This window comes from Balaenoptera ricei, chromosome 1 (genome assembly GCF_028023285.1).
Source record: "Balaenoptera ricei isolate mBalRic1 chromosome 1, mBalRic1.hap2, whole genome shotgun sequence".
Taxonomy (NCBI): Eukaryota; Metazoa; Chordata; class Mammalia; order Artiodactyla; family Balaenopteridae; genus Balaenoptera; species Balaenoptera ricei.
Genome location: NC_082639.1, coordinates 143404692 through 143426956, shown reverse-complemented (window position 1 = coordinate 143426956; position 22265 = coordinate 143404692). Strand labels below are relative to the sequence as shown.

Genomic DNA, 22265 nt, shown 5'->3' with positions numbered 1-22265 from the left:
CCTTCCCTTTGGGGGCCCAGTACCATATACAGGGTTTTGATTCAATGCATGTATGGAGTCCTGGAGGGTGACACCCATACTCACAGAGTACTACCTCTGCTATGGCACTTTAGCTATGCTTTCGGTATACCATTCCACAGCTCTTTCAGGCTGGCAGCTTCTAGGTGGTGAATTCCATGGTCATGAGCTGACTCTCACACCCCCCATGCTATAGTTAGCCCTCTGGTCTGAGGTGATATTATATAGAATCCCATACCAGTGGATAAAGTACTCTGAAAGGTTTCAGATGATCGTGCTAATTGAGACCCTCTGTGGTCAGGAAAAGGCAAACCCATAACCTGAATATGTATCTATTCCTCTGAGGGTAAAGAACAAACTTCTGGACCTTCCAGGATGAAAAGGGCCTAATGTAGTCAACTTGTTACCAACTGGCTGGTTTTGTCTCTTGAGGAAGCGTAACTAATATGGTGCCATAATGGGGACTCCGTTTTGGTCTCTGTTGCAGGCAGGATGACTTTGGTGGCAGCAGAAGCCAAATTATCTTTGGTAAGTGATAGTCTACATTTGTGGCCCATGAATAGCCTCCATCTTTGCCCCCGTACCCACTTTGTTCATGTTTCCGTCATGCCAACACGGGAGCGGCTGATGACAGAGGCTGGCTGAGGTCAGTGGGCTGAGTCATCTGCCTGCTTGGTTGTTTAGTTCTTCATCAATGGTGGATGCTCTCTGAGGATGTTAACATGTGATTCAAAGATTTTCCCACTTCACCCCCATTTCCATAAGTCCATCCACATACCTCTACCCCAGACCCGTTATCCCTGATCTTCCTGTTTTTCCTAATCAGCTAGCCAGGCTACTTGCCATGATATAGTCTAACCTTGGGTCACTTCTCCTTTCTACACCAAGTGGATGACCAGTACACTGCTCAAAGCTCTGACAGTTGGGAGGATTTTCCTTCATTACTGTCTTTCAAGGCTACCCCTGCGTGAGGCTGCAGTGCACCTAGTGTCCAGTTGCAGCTTGCACCCACATATGGAGCTGACCCATCCATGAAACGAGCTCAGGCTTTTTTCTCCTCTTTCAGTTGGTCTTACAGGGTGTCCCATACAGCCATAGGTGTGCCCTGAGGGAGGAGCTCTCAGGCAATCATGGTAGGTGACGGGGGCTCTGCGTTACCTGTTCATGCAGCCTGCTTGTGCCCTCTGACCCTCCTTATGCTCAGTCCTGGAGGTACCACTTCCACCCAATCTGACTCATTGGGTCTGATAGGACCCAGCATTCGATGGGCAGTTCTAGCCACAAGGTTGGTTGGTGACCCATGGTTAGCCATTCTTTCTCTATCAGGGCCCACTAGCAGGTTAGAACTTATTTTTCAAAGGCATATAATTCCTCACTGCAGAAGGTATGGTCTTACTCCAGAGCCTGGGGCTCGCATTGGAGTTTGCCACAAACTCCACATGGTATCTTTCCTCACCACTGATATCTCCAACAACACCATAGGGTCTATCAGGTCATAAGGCTCAAGCAGCAGGATTGCTTGCATGGCATCCTGGGCTGGCTGCAGAGCGCTTTGCTGCTCCGGGACTCATTCAAAGTTCGCAGCCTTTCACATCACCTGGTACATGAGTCAGAGCAGTATCTCTGGGTGTAGAATATGCTGACTCAAGAACTTGAAGAGGTTTACCTGGAATGTTTCCTTCTTCATGGTAGGAGGTACAAGATGCAATAATTTGTCTTTTACTTTGGAGAAGAGGTCCTGGTTACTGGACCTGATGACTGGACTCCTAAAAATGTTACAGATGTGGCAGGCTCCTGAACCTTCTCAGGGTTTAGCTCCAACCCTCTGGAACACACGTCTTACAAAGGTCTCCAGTGTGCTAGCCACCTCTTGCTCATCTGACCCAATCAATATAATGTAGTCGATGCAGTGGATCAATGTGATGTACTGTGGTTGTCCAGCACATCTGGATCTCTTTGGACTTCATATGGCCTTGGAACAAAACTGTTAATGTATACTGTCATTTTCTCAGAAATGTGAATTGTTTTGATCCTCTGTTTTTATTGGAAGAGAAAAGAATGCCTTCACCAAGTCACTAGCTATATACCATATACTTGAGGTGGTATTGAGTTGATGTAATGAAGATACCACATCTGGCACTGTGCCTGTATCTGTCGTTATATTTGATTGAGCTGGTGATGGTCTACAATGACCCTTCCTAATTCATCCAGTTTCTTCAGGGACCAGCTTGGTCAAACAAACAAGGATGGAGAGGAAGAGTAGAGGGATAGAATGTGGCAATAATCTCCATTCCCCTGTCTCCCACAATATGACTTTACATTTATCTATTTATTTATGCCTGGGGAGAGGGTTAATTTGAGACTTCATTTGGCCTTTCCCCATATGATAGCTCTTATTCTGCAGACCAACCATGCAATGTGGGTGTTGGCCCAGCTGCTAAATAGGTCACCCCAATTATATATTTGAGGACTGGGTAATGGACCACTGGGTGGGCCCAGGGATGCTGTGGATCTCTGTAAGCTGGACATCGGTCAGGACTACAGTTACTATCTGGCCCCCACCCATAGGACCCACGCTAACGGGGGGGCCATGATGAATCAGGTCTTTGCGCATCAGTGATAACTCAGGTCCTATGTCCAACAGTCTTCAGAATGTCTGGATATTATTCCCTTTTCCCTAGTGCACAGTTACCTGAGTAAATAGCCATAGGTGCCTGTGGGGAAGACCTAGGGGAATCAGTGCTGTGTATATGTGCCATGATATTGCAGTGTTTTTCCTCCTGTGGACCCAGCCACTTCCGTCAATAGTTCTGGGTTTGAAAACTGGCTCAGGTTCAGAAATTGGGCAAGCGATGTGCCTTTTTATCAGGCAACTGCCCTCAGCTTCCCAGTCGTCCATCTTTCATTTCTTCCACTAGTAAGCTGAGTAGTACAATTTGGGTAACTGCCCATCTATTTCTTCTCTAGGGACACTATTCTAGTAACCATTCTTATAACTTTCCGTGGTTCTGACCTTCTTGGCTGCCACTCTGTCTGATCTTGCCAGTCATTACAGTAATCATGACCGACTTTGGATGGTTTTGTGCTGCCACCTGGCCTCTGTTGTTTCAGAGTCCTATCATCCCTATTGCTATCAGTTTACACAGCTCTGTAATGGTGTCTTCATAGCAGAGAGTCACCTTGAACTTTTAGTGAGGCTGGTGTAGCTCGGACCAGTACATTCTTCATGACCTTTGTCCATGGTATGTCCTCTTGGGCTTCCAGACACTGTGTATCCAGCATGCCCACTTCCCTGAGCCTTGTAGCCACTGCCTTCACTGTCCACTGTAGCAATTCTGGAATTTTTACTATGCTCAACATAGACTATCACTTTTTCCATGTTTCTAGGAGCCATGCTAGTAGCAAGTTTGTAGTGACTCCTGGAATTCTTGCTAGTGAATTAAATTCTGTATCCTGGGGAGCACTTCCAAGTCAAAAATTCTTCTCTATTCAATCTTACATTTGGTCCCTTTCTTCCAGCACCCTCAGGATCTCCTCCAGCTCCTATGGAATCATGGAATGGGGATGGGGAGGGCTAGTGAGGATTATGGGGAGGTATGTCTATAGGCTCAGACTGTTCTCAGGGGTTTGAGGAGTCAAAATAACCAGACGTTGCATCTGATGTGTCAGGTTTTCCCAATAGGGGCCCTGACCTAGCATAACAGACCTGCCTTTGTTGGGTGTTTAACTGTCTTTGAAGGTCTGCTACTCTATTAAGTCCTGGGCTTGGACCTTCCTCTTCCCTCTTACTGTAGGAGATGAGAGCTTCTTTGTATGCAAACAAAGAGGCCCTCTGGTTCCACATCTGGCTTTCAATTGCCTGGTACTTGTCCTCAGCTGTTCATGATCCTTCTGTAGACATCAATGGCACTTAGCAATAGCCATCCAATCTCATTGTGCTATAGCTACTCTCTCTACATCTCCAGTGCCTCATACATTGCAAGTTCATGCCTTCCGCAGTGTACCATCCCAATTCACCATGGATAAAACTTTTAAAAATTGGAAGGCAGGGAAGGGAGGGAAGGAAGGTGGCTGGCTCAAGGGAGAGGACTCCTGTGAAAAGCAGTCGATTAGGGAGCTCATTTGTTGTTACTATTCAGTTAAAAAACAGTCCCAAGAGTTGTCGTCCCTGGAGGGGCAGAGGACAAATTCTCAGCAACAACCAGGGGAACCCAGCTTGTTGAAGAACCTATAGTTGTGTGTGTGTGCTTTGTGGGAGGGAGGAGAGTGTTCTCTGATCTTCTTTAAAATGGTTATGTTGTTATCTGATCAGGCAGAGCTTTGCAAAGAAGCAGTAATTCACAAGCCACTTCCTAGCTCCTGCCAAGCAGGAAAGTTTTTTTCCTTCTTCTTTCTTTTCCTCTGAGAAACAGAGAGAATGTGGGTTATCGAGCCAGTCAGATCGGAGACCTAATCCCAGGTTCAGTAATTACTGCAGTGTCCACAGCCAGTCACTGAACACTTTCTCCTCTATAAATGGTGCTAACACTACTCGATGTACACTGATGTGAGATGGGCCTTTCCTGTGGTGGGCAATGAGGGTCAGCAGTGACTACTCTGCCCTTGAGGGACCTGCTCTGTTCTCTGTGGGGTGGAATAGAAAGTTCAGAGGATGAAGAAGCATCTGCTAATTATCAGTGAGAGAGCATCGGTATCAAGTTTTCACACAACTTCTCAGCACAGGATCAAAGTGAGAACACTGACCAGTTTGCCAGTAAGCAAGCATTCCTAAGAGGCACAGCCTCTGTAGCAATCGATTAAAAAAAAGCCAGTTACCTCCTAAACGTACTCACTAGCTTATCTACTAATAGGCTGTAGAAGTTACCTTTCAGTTTTTGGTGTTTTTTTTTTTAATTTAATTTTTTTTTATACAGCAGATTCTTATTAGTCATCAATTTTATACACATCAGTGTATATACGTCAATCCCAATTGCCCAATTCATCACACCCCCCCACCCCCACTGCCGCTTTCCCCCTTGGTGTCCATACGTTTGTTCTCTACATCTGTGTCTCTATTTCTGCCTTGCAAACCTGTTCATCTGTACCATTTTTCTAGATTCCACATATATGCGTTAATATACGATATTTGTTTTTCTCTTTCTGACTTACTTCACTCTGTATAACAGTCTCTAGATCCATCCGGGTCTCTACAAATGACCCAATTTCGGTCCCTTTTATGGCTGAGTAATATTCCATTGTATATATGTACCACATCTTCTTTATCCATTCGTCTGTCGATGGGCATTTAGGGTGCTTCCATCACCTGGTTACTGTAAATAGTGCTGCAATGAACATTGGGGTGCATGTGCCTTTTTGAATTATGATTTTCTCTGGGTATATGGCCAGTAGTGGGATTGCTGGGTCATATGGTAATTCTATTTTTAGTTTTTCAAGGAACCTCCATACTGTTCTCCGTAGTGGCTGTATCAATTTACATTCCCACCAACAGTGCAAGAGGGTTCCCTTTTCTCCACACCCTCTCCAGCATTTGTTGTTTGTAGATTTTCTGATGATGCCCATTCTAACTGGTGTGAGGTGATACCTCATTGTAGTTTTGATTTGCATTTCTCTAATAATTAGTGATGTTGAGCAGCTTTTCACGTGTTTCTTGGCCATCTGTATGTCTTCTTTGGAGAAACGTCTATTTAGGTCTTCTGCCCATTTTTTGATTGGGTTGTTTGTTTTTTTAATATTGAGCTGCATGAGCTGTTTATATATTTTGGAGATAAATCCTTTGTCCATTGATTTGTTTGCAAATATTTTCTACCATTCTGAGGGTTGTCTTTTCGTCTTGTTTATAATTTCCTTTGCTGTGCAAAAAGCTTTGAAGTTTCATTAGGTCCCACTTGTTTATTTTTGTTTTTATTTCCATTACTCTAGGAGGTGGGTCAAAAAAGATTTTGCCATGATTTATGTCAAAGAGTGTTCTTCCTATGTTTTCTTCTAAGAGTTTTATAGTGTCTGGTCTTGCATTTAGGTCTTTAATCCATTTTGAGTTTATTTTTGTGTATGGTGTTAGGGAGTGTTCTAATGTCATTCTTTTACATGTAGCTGCCCAGTTTTCCCAGCACCACTTATTGAAGAGACTGTCTTTTCTCCATTGTATATCCTTGCCTCCTTTGTTATAGATTAGTTGACTATAGGTGTGTGGGTTTATCTCTGGGCTTTCTATCCTGTTCCATGGATAAATATTTCTGTTTTTGTGCCAGTACCACATTGTCTTGATCACTGTAGCTTTGTAGTATAGTCTGAAGTCAGGGAGCCTGATACCTCCAGCTCCGTTTTTTTCCCCTCAAGATTGCTTTGGCTATTCAGGGTCTTTTGTGTCTCCATACAAATTTTAAGATTTTTTGTTCTAGTTCTGTAAAAAATGCCATTGGTGATTTGATAGGGATTGCATTGAATCTGTAGATTGCTTTGGGTAGTATAGCCATTTTCACAATATTGATTCTTCCAATCCAAGAACATGGTATATCTCTCCATCTGTTTGTGTCATCTCTGATTTCTTTCATCACTGTCTTATAGTTTTCTGAGTACAGGTCTTTTACCTCCTTAGGTAGGTTTATTCCTAGGTATTTTATACTTCATTGCAATGGTGAATGGGATTGTTTCCTTAATTTCTCTTTCTGGTCTTTCATTGTTAGTGTATAGGAATGCAACAGATTTCTGTGCATTAATTGTGTATCCTGCAACTTTACCAAATTCATTGATTAGCTCTAGTAGTTTTCTGGTGGCATCTTTAGGATTCTCTATGTATAGTATCATGTCATCTGCAAAGAGTGACAGTTTTGCTTCTTCTTTTCCAATTTGGATTCCTTTTATTTCTTTTTCTTCTCTGATTGCCATGGCTAGGACTTCCAAAAGTATGTTGAATAATAGTGGACACAGTGGACAACCTTGTCTTGTTCCTGATCTTAGAGGAAATGCTTTCAGTTTCTCACCATTGACAATGATGTTTGCTGTGGGTTTGTCATACATGGCCTTTATTATGTTGAGGTAGGTTCCCTCTATGTCCACCTTCTGGAACGTTTTTATCATAAATGGGTGTTGAATTTTGTGCATCTATTTTCTGCATCTATTGAGATGATCATATGGTTTTTATCCTTCAATTTGTTAATATGGTTTATCACATTGATTGATTTGCGTATATTGAAGAATCCTTGCATCCCTGGGATAAATCCCACTTGATCATGGTGTAAGATCCTTTTAATGTGTTGTTGGATCCTGTTTGCTAGTATTTTGTTGAGGATTTTTGCATATATATTCATCAGTGGTATTGGTCTGTAATTTTCTTTTTTTGTAGTATCTTTGTCTGGTTTTGGTGTCAGAGTGATGGGGGCCTCATAGAATGAGTTTGGGAGTGTTCCTTCCTCTGCTTCTTCTGAGAAGGTTGGCTGTTAGCTCTTCTCTAAATGTTTGATAGAATTCGCCTGTGAAGCCATCTGGTCCTGGACTTTTTGTTGGAAGATTTTTAATCACAGTTTCAATTTCATTACTTGTGATTGGTCTGTTCATGTTTTCCATTTCTTCCTGGTTCAGTCTTGGAAGGTTATACCTTTCTAAGAATTTGTCTATTTCTTCCAGGTTGTCCATTTTATTGGCATAGAGTTGCTTGTAGTAGTCTCTTATGATGCTTTGTATTTCTGCAGTGTCCGTTGTAACTAGAAGTTACCTTTCAGTTTAACAGATATTTATTAAGCCTCTACTATCTACTAGGTACTTGACACATTTCAGTAAATATGATTTTGTGTGACTTCCTGGTGACAACAGAGCACATTTGGAAAAAGAATGTCTCCTCTTCCCTGAATTGTATTACTGCTAGAGCCCCAGACTAGTCAAGATTGGGGCATGGCCACAGAAGGAAATCAGCGTATGTCCTCATGGACACTGACAATAGCTGGAAGCAGGGCACATACCCTATCCAGCAAGTCTTTTGATGAAGGCTGCCAGGGAGGGGCTTAAAGTTTTCTAAGGAATCTATGAAACTGCAGAAAAAAATGTCTAAATTCAATAATTGACAGGAACAATCTTTGGCAAACTGAAGTTTCTAAGCTATCTTTGATACTTCCTTGTAGAAGTGCTACAGGAGCCCTGATTGACTAAAATTTTAAGTTTTATTGGCTCATCAGGTCAGAGGGTAGTCTTTGAGAAACCACAAATATAGCAATTTTGAAATTTAGTAAAGTGGCAATGTATTTGGGAGTTAACATTATTAATATGCTTTTCCTTGATTCTCTTGCCTGTTTCTCTTGAGTTGCTTGGTTTTCTCCTTACCCTAGAAACTTACCTTAAGAAGAGTAGCATAGTAAATCTACTGCCAAAAATCATTTGATTTTGGTTATTCTATTCACTTATGCAGAAAAGAAGCCACAGGGCTGCCCTAGTTGGAGCAAGGCAGAATGCTTTTATCATCCTCATTCTCATTCAGCTATGCAGTCTATAAAAAATATATTAATATTTGGGGAAAAACTTCATTTCATAAATGTAAACACCGGACTTTGATGTTAATGCGTTACTTAATGGCATCACTTAAATTTGTTTCCTGTGTGGGAAGCTGCTCCCAGTTGTTAAAAAAGAACTACATCCATTCAGATAAGACATTCCTAAGTGAATTATAAGATGAATTATAAGGACAGTTTTTTGGCAATAGAAAGTTCTGAAGAAACAAATCTTGACAATTCTAATACTTTTATTTTTAAAAGGATGAGTTAAAAAAAAACCCAAAATAATAGGATTTGATGTCTGCCTGGGAAGCGGTAAAAGAGAATCTCTAATTTGGTGATAGAAAATTCAGCTTATCCTGGGGTGCTGATACCTAGTAACATGACAGTCTGGCTTTTTTGGCAGTGGTTTCAGATAAGTAGTTTAGAAGTAATTTTATCATCTTTCCCTGCTTGTCTCCATAAAACTATAATAGTTATTAAACCAATTTTAACTAAAATTAAGTATCAAAGTAATGCCTAGTATATGATAGGAACTCAATAAACACATACTAAATTAATTTTTTAAGAATTCAAAAATTCCTTAATTTCCTTAGGGAAATGGTGGGAAAGTAGAAAAAGAAGTGAGTCAGAAACTGTAAAATTATAGAAATTCCTCCAATCAGTTTTTGAAAAATAACTTCATGAATATTTAATAAAATGTACGTATTTAAGTAAAAGCAAAACAAAAAAGTATAAAATTAATCATCATTATTCTCATAAACTGAGAAAAAAACTAACCAAAATTGTCCATATACAGCTATAGGTCACTAAACACAGTCCAAGGATTCTGGACGTGTCTAGGATGGATAGAAGAGAGCGGCCTCCTCAAATCATCTTGGATTACAGACCCAGCTGCTCTAGGTCTTTGTCTCTTCGTTTACAAACACAGATGACTTGTTAACCCACATATCTGAGATGCTACTGAATACATGTTTGGAAAATGTAAAATACTATAGTGTATTTATATGCCTATAGGCATACGAATGTTGAGCATGTATTATTAACATCAGATTATAGAAAAGGGTGTTGAGTATCCAGTGATTCATATATATTCACAGCTTACCTTTTTTAAAAAAATTTAATTATTAAAAAAAAATTTTTTTTTGTCTGCATTGGGTCTTCGTTGCTGTGTGCTGGGTTTCTCTAGTTGCAGCAAGTGGGGCTACTCTTAGTTGCGGTGCGTGGGCTTCTCATTGCAGTGGCTTCTTTTGTTGCGGAGCAGGGCTCTAGGCACGTGGGCTTCAGTAGTTGCAGCATGTGGGCTCAGTAGTTGTGGCTCGTGGGCTCTAGAGCGCAGGATCAGTAGTTGTGGCGCATGGGCTTAGTTGCTCCGCGGCATGTGGGATCTTCCCGGACCAGGGATCGAACCCATGTCCCCTGCATTGGCAGGTGTATTCTTAACCACTGCACCACCAGGGAAGTCCCTCACAGCTTATCTTGACTTTAACCTGGTAACTGCACATTATCATATTAGCCTAGATATAAACATAGTAAGAATAGAACTTGTGATATTAAAATAAAATGAAAAGGCTTTTTGGCTTAGTCAATAAAATATTTTTCTCTTTCCATTTTGAGTATACTCATCCTAGGGTCGGTTAATTTCATAACTTTTCCTAGACAGATATAAGGAGTAATAACTGATCCAGGAATTCCACAGAAGATTCTATGTTCCCATACAGGGTCTGGGTATGCAGTGATAACAGGTGTCCGGATCGCCAAGATACAACTGAACAGGTCACTTCATCCGGTATTTGAGATTCTTTGTGTGAGTTAAAAAAAAAAGACCTGTTGCATCAATCCATTGCTTTAGAGTCACACTTCATATATTACGTAAAGAAAAAAGGCCATTTAAGATTATTTTTCCATTTAGTAAAAGAGTTAAAAAAAATGTTCACCCTTGAAGTCTGTTTGCCCTAAATGCTTATACAAGTTAGTCCTAAGAGGAATCATGTTCAGGATCCAAGAAACCCAGAGAGAAAAACAGACAGTCACACAAACCATTCGCCAGTGACAAAGGAGTCAGCAAACTGTTGGAAAACAGAGAAAGCTTGTAATACTGAAAAAAGGACAGAGTTTTTTAAACCAATCACTTATTTTCTTTTAAAAACACATAACCACATTAACTTTTTGTTTTATACAACCATCTACAAACTATAAAACAGTACCACATTGTGCATTTAACCTACTTTCAAGAAGGGAACTCCACACTTCGTAAGAATTCTACCCATGTAAGAAAGAAGGAAAAAGGAGACAGGTAATAGCATAGTCACAGATACAACATGAGTCCAAGCAAGCATCAATTCTTTGACGTCACCTTTTCCATTTACCAGAGTGGAGAGAGTAAGAAAGAAAGCAAGGGAGAAAAAAGAGGGGAAGCAGCACCCACAGAGGACTAATCACATTCCATAGTTACTTTTGACAACTATAGTTCAGAGTTTCATAGAATACTATCATTTGACCAACACAACATGGTGGGGGGAGTGAAGGAAACATGAGTAGAGGGAGAGGATTAAAAAAGACAAGTACCTTTTACACCCTATTGCCCTCCTAAATACTCTTCATGGATACAAGCTTCTGTGTTAATCTGGAAAACAGCAAGATATTAATCTTCACAATGTGATAAAGCTTAAGAGTTCTGCTCTTTTTGCAAACGTGAGTGGCTCACAATTTCACTTTACAGTTCAAAAGAATAACAACATCATGATCATTCAGGATTCCCCACAATCTTCCTCCCTGTTCCCATCACGCTGGTGTTTCTACAGGACAATCAGGGAAGTGTGGGTAGGGACTTCAGAGATAATGATAAAGGGATAGTGAGATGGAATCCTTGTTCTTTTTTAGAAGTCCACATCTTTCTGGTAGTAAGTCTTCCCTCTGATGTGTGGTGGTACAGAGGAAAGGGCATAGGAAGAACTAAGGTAATATGGTAGAAGTAACTGGTTTGAAGGTATACAAGGTATACAAGATGAGACTGTGTAATTAGCAGACACACTGAATCCAAGGCAAACAGCTGGTTATTTGATTGTCCTCCTTAGGTTGATGGCACCATAAAAAAAACAAAAACAAAAACAAACAAAACTGAAGGTGGCTTTGATTTAATAATAAAATAAACCAAAGGTCTGCTACAAGGAAACATGCTTTAGATGCTTTAGATGAAAAGCAGAATAATGATTTTCTTCTCTTCAGAGGAAACTCTCATCTTGTCCCTCTGACTTCCTCTTCCACAGTAAGTAAGCAAATTCATCCTGGAAGGTTGTTTTTAAGGGGCAACTCAATATCAGAGTTTTGCTAATTCATACCAGAAAGGCATTATGAGCCATTCCCATCAGCAGGCTCCTCTCCATTCCCAGGCAAACTTCTCATGTCATTTAAACTAAGCTCTTCCAAATCTAATGAAATGCTTTTACTTTTCCATATTTGGTGAATAGTGTGGCTTAATGCTGGTTGAATTAATGGTTTGTAGCATTGGCCAGCACAAATTTCTTATGCTCTAATATAATCAACTCTATCCCACATTACCACTGTGCTCTGACATTGTATAGACTGAAAATACAATGCAGAGAGTTAGCTTTTAAGATTTACTATCAAGACTGATACCTGAAATGCAGAAATGAAGTGTGTTTAAGTAATTTACAAAATCTCTTTAATTTTCCTTGCTTCAGCTAATCATCCAAAGCAAGAAATAAAAGTCAGATGCGTCATAAAATGAATTAAGCTCATAAATTTGATTTACTCCTCTTTACATAACTTTTCCTGAAGTTCTACTAGAACTTTTACTGTCTTAACCTAGTGACATTGATCTTATTGTTGGCTTTTAAAATTAGATTTGTTAAAAGTATGGTGATTTTGTAGTTGAGAAAGCCTTAGATTCAACATAACCTTTTTCAATCTGAGAAGCTATCTTAATTTTAAAAATTTCAATGTTGTATAGCAAGAAGTACTTATTTTTTTGAGCGAGCTAAAAAATTTCATGCAAACTATTACAGAAAACAATAATCTGAAATTCGTTTACCAAATAAAGTGCAATCACTTCAGAGAAACCTAAGTTTTTGAATAAAATAATGTCATGGATAGAGTTATCTTCTAAATTACTTTTCTTAGACTAAGAAATTTTTCTAGTCATTGCTTAGAAAATTGCACTTGGGCATAAAGAACTATCTCCTGAATAAAGCAAAGTAGTGGAGAAAGATGGTAGGAAAACAAAGGCAGGTCTCTTACCAGCTGTATAACCACTGAAAGGAGAGACAGCAAGGCATCGTCACCTCCATGCCATCAAGCTCATATACTTTCCTAACTGCCCTGCTGCCAAGGTCCAACATCCTTTTGCTTTTCTCTGCTATCTCCACAATTATTTTATTTCTCTTCAACTAAATGTCTGTTAATCTGATGCTTGTATGCTCAGTAATAGGCTTTTTTCTATTCTTAACTTGCCTTAGTTAAGAAATGATGAACTGCTTTCTCTAGCTATCATGAATGTACTTTGGTCAAATCATGGTAGAAGGATACCATATAGCAACAAGTTACTTCTAGTAAAATCTGTTAAAATCTTAGAACTCTTATGTTGAGAATATTGGGATGTCACAAATCCTAGGGGCTGGGCTCCATTTTCCTTCTTTAAGGGTTCATACATGTTACTGCTAAGGTGATTGGCATTCTCCTCTCACATCATTGCTTCTGAATCTGAAGTTAAGCAGGTTTCTTAAGGAGAAAAATGGCTGATGCTGGAAAAGAAAGTTGCACATAGATTTTCAACTTCTTTCCAATCTTAGAAATAACTATTATAACCTAATTAATGATGACTTAATGTTTGATCATTTTATTGTCCCTCTGTATTGGTATGAAATCCTCCTCAATTACTCCATTTTAATAGTATAGGCAGCCTTAATAATAGGTGCATATTTGTGCATAGAAAATAAGCCACTTTTGTCTTTTACTTTCTCTACACAAATCAATGCTTTCCATACTTTCTTTCATAAAATGAAAAAGGAATTTTATTCTTTTTTCATACTTCCTTTTCATTCATTTGGGGAGTATTTTAACTATCAAATTGAGTGATTCTCAAATAAAATAAAACTAGAATTTCTAAACCTAAAATCAGATGAAGTTTTACCTTTGGTTAGATTGCTGCTCCTTTAAAATGACTCTGTGATATTCATTTCCTAAGAGTTCTAATGAGAGTTTCAGTGTACAAGAAGCTCCAATAAAATTTTAGGTAGGATATAGCATTCACAACGGCTAGGGCATATAGAACTTAGGAGAGAAAAATGCACAATGTCTTTTTTGGAGGAAAAAAATTAAATATACATTCTGTCTCCCAAACCATTTTCTCCTGATGAGGAAAAGCCCTCTTTTCGCTTTACAGCTTTAGGAGGAACATAAAGCTGTTGTGTTTAAATACATATTTGAGTAACTGTCATAGTAAGCTGAAAGTTACATAAGCCTTATCATTCTTGAATAGACTATGCTGATAGGATGAACATCAGAAAAAGAATACATTCTAACATTGTATTACCTATGAAAAAATAACTGATTAGGGCCTAGAATCATAATAGTTGAAGAAAGACCAAATTGGTCATAGGATACACTGAAGTAAAAACACTGGAGAATTCCAATATCAGAAGTCAACTGTAAGATTTTATGTGTGTCACTATATAGGTTTACTAATAAGAATGAAGTTGACAACTCAAATTGCTCTGGATACACATTAGTACCACCAATTTTATTTGTACAGGAAATGACTGGTCCACTGGACTTATCTATGTAATTCAGGAATAATTACTGCTACTTTTTGACAGACCAGTGATATTTCCCCCATAGTTTTAAAGTACAAAACCAGAATAGTTAGAAAAAAATCCCAAGTATAAATAATGCAACCTTTAAACTATTAAGGGTCACTAAATTGTTACCACTGATTATTATAAATGATTCAATTTATTTAAACTAAAAAAAAAAAAAAACCCAAAATTAAACTTCTCTTCTTCAGTTTTGGGCCAAGGAACATGCTTGGCAAAACAAAAAAAGCAATAAAGGCCACAAAGTTTTATGATTTTTTCAGAAAAAAAAAAAAAATCTCGATTCAGGAAGGGAACAGATTTTGGGAACTTGTCAGAATAAAGATGAAAAAAAAACCTCCTTTAAAAAGAAACTATTTGTCAGTTAATTGGAAGAATTTTGGTAGTAACAGGAACTTTAATTAATCTACTGGAATTACGACAGGGATGAGTAAAGACTTGTGATACATGGGAGAGGAGCTGATGACAAAAGGGTATACTAAGGGGTAGTAACCATATGTTTTTAATACTAAGTAAGTGATAATACTAAATTTAATGCCACCCACATTCAAGAAAGTAAAATCCCTTATGGCTTTTGGGCTTATCTGGATGACTTAGGAAAGAGGAAAGAAATTAGACAAAGAAGTGAAAATGAGCATTATGTACAGACCATGATAGTCTGAAATTTCTAAGAAATACTTTTTGTGTATAACCAAGTTTAAGCCCCCCAAATTTTAAAAGCAGTTTTTCTATCATAGGAGGGGCAGGAAATCCAATGTTCATCCTTTAAAACTGCTGGGAGAAATGGCTGCCAAGGTCTGTTTTATCACTGTAATGTAAAAGAGGAAGGATAATTTGTTCTATGCTCTCAAAAGCATGGTTTCCCCAAGACAGACTTTTAATTTGATCAAATTCTGGCTAAAGTAAGAGGGCCCAGAAGAAAAACTATCCAATGAGGGTGCAGAGAGTCTCTGAAATAGCTCTGTCTTCTAATTCTGAGTTAGTAAAGGCTGTGCTTCAATTACCCTACATGCTGAAGCTTAATAAGGCATAACTTCAGTTGTTATGGTTGGAATATGGGCAAATGTATTCCACATCTGTTCCTTTAAAGAAAAAAGTATCAGAGCTCTTAAAGAAATTTCAACTGGTTGTGTGGAAGTGTGTGGATGCTTTGTTATGAGAGACATGCTCAGGATTCTAAAGCAGCAGCAACTTAAAAAATGAGTAATAAAACTTTGGCTTAAAATTAAAAAGAAAGGAAAGAAAAAGTCAAACTGGTGCAAGTTGTCTCATGAAAGAGGTATTGTGGACTAAACCCTCATAAATGCTGTCCAACATTAGTTTCCCCTGTCTTCTTTCACTGTTATCACCTTCATTGTACAGGAGTTGTATCATTCTTTTATGGTTAAGTTTCATAAATAATGAGAAAACCATATGTAACAAATACATCATATTTCCCACCCACCCAGCAACCCTCCCAAAATAAGAAAAGTTACATCAAATTAAAAAGTAGCTTCGTGAATGAAGGTACTGCTCGAAGTTGCACTTTCCCTGCAAGTGCGGCCAGTGCTTTTGCGCTGGGTATGAAGGAAAGGAAAAAATTCTCCACATAAACAGACAGAAAATTTAAAAACCAATGTCCGGTTTCAACCAGTCAAAACCGGGCCAAGCGGAAGCCGAGATATCTCGGTACCGTCCCATCAGAGGGTCCTTGCAATGCTTGTTCTTCATCCTGACAGGTATCTGTGTCCTTGTGATTGTAAACAATCCATAAGATACTATGTTTTTGTTTCTTAAAATGTCCTCCGATTGGCAAAATGAAGTAAATATTTGTTTTAAAAGTAGAAAATGAAAATTAAACCAGAAGAAAAGAAAAGAAACACAGTGAGCTTGTTTGGAGTCCATAGGATCCGATCTGGAAGAGCTCGGAAAATGTGTTATATGTCTTCTCCTGTTTTCGGCTGGAAAGGTACTAGAGGTTGCGTTGGTCGAGGAAAGAACTGTAGAGTAGGAAAACCAAGGATGTTAATCTAGACTTCAGAGGATTCAAGTGTTAGCTTCATCATCTGTGTCTTCTATCAATACCTTAGTGTCACGAGCCTTGGATCTAGCGGTAATAAGAGGAAAAAAAATACTTAGTCTGTTACTAAAATACAAACACATCCAAAGTATTAGGTACATTTCCAATCTTACTACCATTAAAAATACCAGGCACAGGCACCATACACTGTTGGATACCAGATGGACTGTTCCTGTAGTTTCGTATTCAATTGCAGGTATTACTGGAAAAACACTAAGAAACTAGATTGCAACCAGAGGAAGGAAACAAAAACAATGCCAGGTCATGTGCAATGGAGGGACTTTGATTTTATGATGTATCTCTTTAACCTCTTTGAGTGACAATTTTCATCTCTGTAAAGCAGGAATAATAATACCTATTTTACAAAATACCGCTTTCACCTCATGGTGACAGTATGAATATCAAGTGAGAAAATGGATATAAAAAACATCAGTAAAGCATTAAACAAATATAAGGAATTACGATGAGGATGATAGAAGAATCATTTGAGGTACACATGAAAAACCAGGAGAGTTGGCCAGCAGGTGATACGACCTAAGGAGAGACATGACAGTTGTCTTCAAACAGTTAACAAAGTATACATAGAAGAGGCAGAAAACTAAGTTATGTTAGAAAGCCCAATCACGATCAACTGGTTGAAATTATAGTGAAGCATATTTCAACATAAGCTATCTACCACAATAACTATCCAACAATAAAAGCAGGTGCCTCGTATAGTTATAAACTTCACTATCACTGATGACTGTCAATCAGCATAAGATGACCAACTATTCAGGATGCTGTAAAAGACATTCCTGCATGGGATGAAAAATGGGATTAGATAATGTCAAAATGTTCTGCAACTCACAAGCCCCATGAGGTGAAGTGGATATTATTATTATTACTCGACAGAGGTGGAAACAGACATTCAAAAGGTTAAGGATGTGCTAAAGGTTCCATGAGTCACAAAGTCAGTACTCAATCTCAGATCTTCTTATTTTAGATTCCCTGCTCTCTCCGTTACATATAACCTGCTCCATTGTTCTAAATGTCTTCCTCTGGTGGCAATCTAGTATCCCAGCATTCTTCCACTGAACACCTGAAATTGAACATAAAGATCTATTGCCAAAGAGCTTCCTTGTTTCTGAAGCAAAAAGAGTGTATGTTTAGCTTGCCCTCTGCTGGTAACTAACAAGGATTAGACTTTCCAATTTAGGAGCTCAACGAGACGACCACCCACAGCACTGCCTTCTAGCCCTTTATGGCCCTTATCTTGCTGACTCCACCAGCCGCCACATCCCCTCCTCTTGCTTCTTCAAACTCTGCTTCCTGCTATATATAATAATATCATGCTTTGTTTTGATGTTCTTCCTGCTGACCTCCCTGACCATTCCTTTCCTGCCCCTTTTGTTGGTTCTTTTTTTCCCTTGCCTGTGTTTGTTCCCTAAGACTCAGTTCCTTGCTCTGCTTTTCTTTTCTCTACCTTCTCCTCTTCAGAGAACTTCTAAATTCTATCTAAAGCTCAGGCAATTTCTACTCTGTGCCCCTGTGGGTTATTACCACCTCCTATTTTTTTTTTTTACTTCCTTTAAAATGTTTCCTTATTTTCTTTTTAGTCCTATTGTAAGCATCCTAATTCAAGTCTTTAATGTTCCATACTTAAGAATACCAATGGTCTTTTAGTTGAGCTGGCCTTGAGTTTTCCCTTTCCCATTATATGTTGCACAGTGCCATTAAAACTTAGGAAAATATTACTTTCATAATGTCATTCTATGAAAAAATTCTGTGACTCCTTCCTGCTTACAAGATCAAGCTTGTACTTTTCAGCATTTTACAATCATACTTCATTTATTCAGCTAAATTTTCTTACTATTTGTTACTAGTTTTAGTCACATGGCTTTTCTTTCTGCCCCTCATTTCCACCTTCATGTCGTTACTGTGCCTCTAGCCTATTCAAACACTCCCTTATCCTTTAGAAAACTGCTCATGCTCAACCTGTCTCCTCCTTCACTCCAATTCACTGTGCTATCCACTGTCTCTAAATTTCAAATGCAGCCACAATATACCCTACATTTATTGTTACTTTTAGGAATATACAAAGTAAATGACTGATAAAAATACTGTTGTAGGTATTTAGTAAAAAAGTAAAAATAATAATAGCTTACACTTATCGAGCTCTTTCTGTGAGGAAACTGGTCTAAATCCCATGTCATAACAAATTTAATCTAACCAGCCACCCTATGAGCAGGACCATATTAATCCCAATTGAGAAATGAGGGATAATACAGAGAAATTAAGTGATTTGGCCAAGATGACATAGATGGCAAGTGGCAGAACTAGGATTCCTAAAGTTTATAACTTGGAAATGATTTTTATACAAGATACACTGAAGAGTTAAGTAAATTATTTTCCAACAAATTTTCCCCAGTGTACTTTTAATGCCAAATTAGTAAGCATTAATTAATGTATTAATTAACATATTAATGACATTTTACACTATGTGTTCATTAAGACATTCTATATAAAGGTTGGATCATATGGAACTGCTGTTATTGCTGGTTTTTGTGGTGAGAGATGGTTGAACGCCAGCAATTTCACCTGGTTCAACCTGATAGCTTCTTAACTTAAACGTTATCCAGTACTAAAACCTGAAGGGAATTCATCTCACAGAAGTGGAAGCTATACATACTGAGAAGCGAGGCGAGGCCGGCGCAGGGATATGCTCTGGCTGTACTTCCATGGCCGATTCTTCTGGCGGTTTCGTACCCCATCATCCTGGTCCATCATCTGCTCTAGAAGCGTCTGATCATCTGCATTCAGAGGGGCCACAGAGATGTCCCTCACAGCACGGAATTCACCACAGTTATTCAGATGTTCATTCTCCAGGCGGAAGAAGTTCCACACAAATCGCCTTAGCAAAATGGGGTAGAATAGGCAAATTACTTATAAAATTTGAACATACTACTACTATCACCTGTAGACCTTCCAGTATAACAAGTTTCCACTCATGGAAACAAAAAAAGGAATTAAGGACTAGAATACTAAAATGAAATAGAAAGATGGTGTGGTGGTGGTGGGGGAAGGGGACAAGAAAGGAGTAGGCAAAGGAAAGGGACTCATGGAATGTGAAGTTTCAGAGTGCTCATTCTTTCCCTTTATTGAACAAATATTTATTGAATGCCTACAATATGACAGGAGAAGGCACTGAATGAGACAAAGCCTCTGCCTGTATAAGTGTAATTTCTAATGACAGAGACAGATAATAAACAAGTAAACAATTAGCTAACGGTAAGTGCTCTGAAGAAAATAAAGCAGGGCAAGGGTATAGAACGTGTTTCTTTGAAGAGATGGCATCTAGCAAGAGAGCAAGTCAGGTAAAATCCTACAGAAAAGTATCCCAGGCAGAGGAAACAGCAAGTACAAAAGCTCCCAAGCTGGACAGGACTTTGGTGTGTTAAAACAACAGCAAGGTCAGTGGGGCTGGAGAGGAACAGGAAGGTTAAAATGGCAGATGAAGATGGAGAGGTAGAAAAGAAAGGGGCCTGATCCACAGAGGGCCTTATAAGCCATAGTAAAGAGTTTAGATTTTTAAGTGTGATAGAAAACAAGGAGAGTTCTGAGCTGGAGAATGATGTGATTTGTTTTAAAAAGATCATTCTATCTGCTGAACTGTGAACAGATCAAAGGAAGACCAGAACACCTGAAGGAAGACCAATTAGAAGCTGCTGCAGTAGTCCAGGAAAGAGATGATGGAGACTTAGATACAGCTGAGGATAACAGAGGTGATGAGAAGCAGACAGACTAGGGATTTATTTATGAAGATGAAGCCGACAGGACTTACTGACATGGGATGTGAGTGGTCTCAGGTTTTTGTTCTCATTGAATGGTGACACCATTTACTAGAGATCTGGGTTGTTCCTATTAGGCCAGAGCCATTAGATATCCAAGAGGAAAATTCAGTAGCTACATGGACATGAGTTTGCAGTTCAAGAGAGTCTAGGACTATAGACAGCATAAGAACAGTATTTCAAGTCATGGGCTTAGGAATAATATAAGTGGAGGAGAGAAGATTAAAGAGGATTAAGCCCTGGAGCACTCCAATATTTACAATTTGGGAAGAGGAAGAAGAACCAGTAAAGGAACTGAGACGGAATAGATAGTGAGACAGAAGAGTGTAGTTTCTGAGAAATCAAGTGAAGAAAGTGCTTTGCTGAGAGGTAAAGTAAGATAAGTACAGAGAACTAACCACTGGATTTAGATAAAGAGGATAAAGAGGCAGTATGATCTAAGAGTACAGATCCTGGGAGACTGTCTAGATTCAAATCATGGATGCTGCCACTTACTAGGTGTAATAACCTTGGATGATTTACTTAACCTATGCTTCATTAGTAAAACGAGACAGTAACAGTACCTATCTCACAAGACTGTTGTGAGGATTCACTAAGTTAATACATGTAAAGGGCTTAGAACAGTGCCAGGTACATAGAAAGCAATACGTAAGTGTTTGCTATTATTATTATTGATTATTAACAAAAGCAATTTAGTTTGAGTATTGGGAAAAGAAGACTTGAGTTGAATTAAAGGGAGAATGAGGGAGGAGTCAGAGAGCAGAGACAGCAAGTACAGACATCTCTTGAAGAGTTTTGCTGTAAAGGAGAGCAGAAAAATGGGCAGTAGTTGGAGGAAGGAAGATTCAAAGGAGATTTTTTGCTTTTGCTTTAAATGGGTGATAGAACATCTGATTCTATTATTAAGCAGATAATTTATTAAAGAGAAAAAAATCAAGAATAAAAAAGTAATTGAGCTCCCTCTTTTTACTAGAAAAAAATTTTTTTTTAATGTATAAAGCAGCAATACATGAAAGAGAAAGAAGTATTTGGGGGGAGGCGTTATTGGTGATGGAGAATTTCAGGTCCCAAACCTAGACATCTGAGAAAGTGAAGAGGGGAAGGAGGGTTGACAAATGGTTTGGAGAGAGCACTGACAGCAACAAGTATACTGTTTCCAGATTCAATCTTATTTTATCAGGCCATCCTGATATATGTGTCCATCCTGACTCGGAGGAAAGCTATACACCTGTCTAAAAATATCTTTATTTCATCTTCATTTGTGAAAGATATTTTTACTGGGTAAAGAGTTCTAGGTAGGCAGTTATTTTTGTTCAGCACACTTAAGATACCATTTTAATGACTTCTGACTTTCATTGTTACTGTTGAGAAGTCAGCTGTCAATCTAACAGCCATTTCTTTAAAGATAATCCTTTCTTTTGGGCTGCCTTTTTTTTTTTTTTAAATAAGCATTTTAACTAAAGCACAACATAAATATATAAAAGTGTGCAAATTTTAAGTGTGCAGGTTGGTTAATTATTATAAAGTGATCATAATGTGTAATTATCACTCAGAAACAAGAAATAAAAAATTACCGTATACTTAAAGCTGCCTTTATGGTCCCCCTATGTTATCTTCTAGAGAGTTTATTGATTTACCTTTCATTTTTAGCTCTGCAATCCACCTGGAATTGATTTTGCATACATTATGCAGTGGAAGTTGAGATTTATTTTTTCGTCCATATGGATATCCAGTTGACTCAGTATCATTTATTAAAGAACCTTTTTTTCTCCACTGTTATATAGCCACCTTTGTCATAAATCAGGTAGTGTCAATGAATGTGTGGATCTGTTTCTGGACTCCCTATTCTATTGCAGTGGCCTATTTGTCTCTTCTTTGTCTCGTCAGACACTGTCTTAATTATGGTAGTTATATAATAGGTTTTGATATTTGAGAGTATAAGTCCTTTACTTCGTTTTTTTCAGGATAGTCTTGGATATTCTTGATCCTTACTGTTACCATATAAATTCTAGAACTGGCTTGTCAATTTTCACATACATACATCTTT

The 22265-nt window shown here is 38.6% G+C and overlaps 1 protein-coding gene across 1 annotated transcript in view; it reads right to left on the bottom strand.

Annotated features, from left to right (window-relative positions):
- Positions 1-15780: 15780 nt before the first annotated feature.
- XPR1 (xenotropic and polytropic retrovirus receptor 1) overlaps positions 15781-22265 on the bottom strand; it is a 195376-nt gene continuing 188891 nt past the window's right edge. The window contains exons 14-15 of the mRNA XM_059937461.1: positions 19060-19281; positions 15781-16418 (exon numbers count right to left, since the gene is read on the bottom strand). Of these exons, the coding sequence (XP_059793444.1) occupies positions 16358-16418; positions 19060-19281 (283 nt within the window). The 3' untranslated portion in view covers positions 15781-16357. The remainder of the gene's footprint in view (positions 16419-19059; positions 19282-22265) is intronic.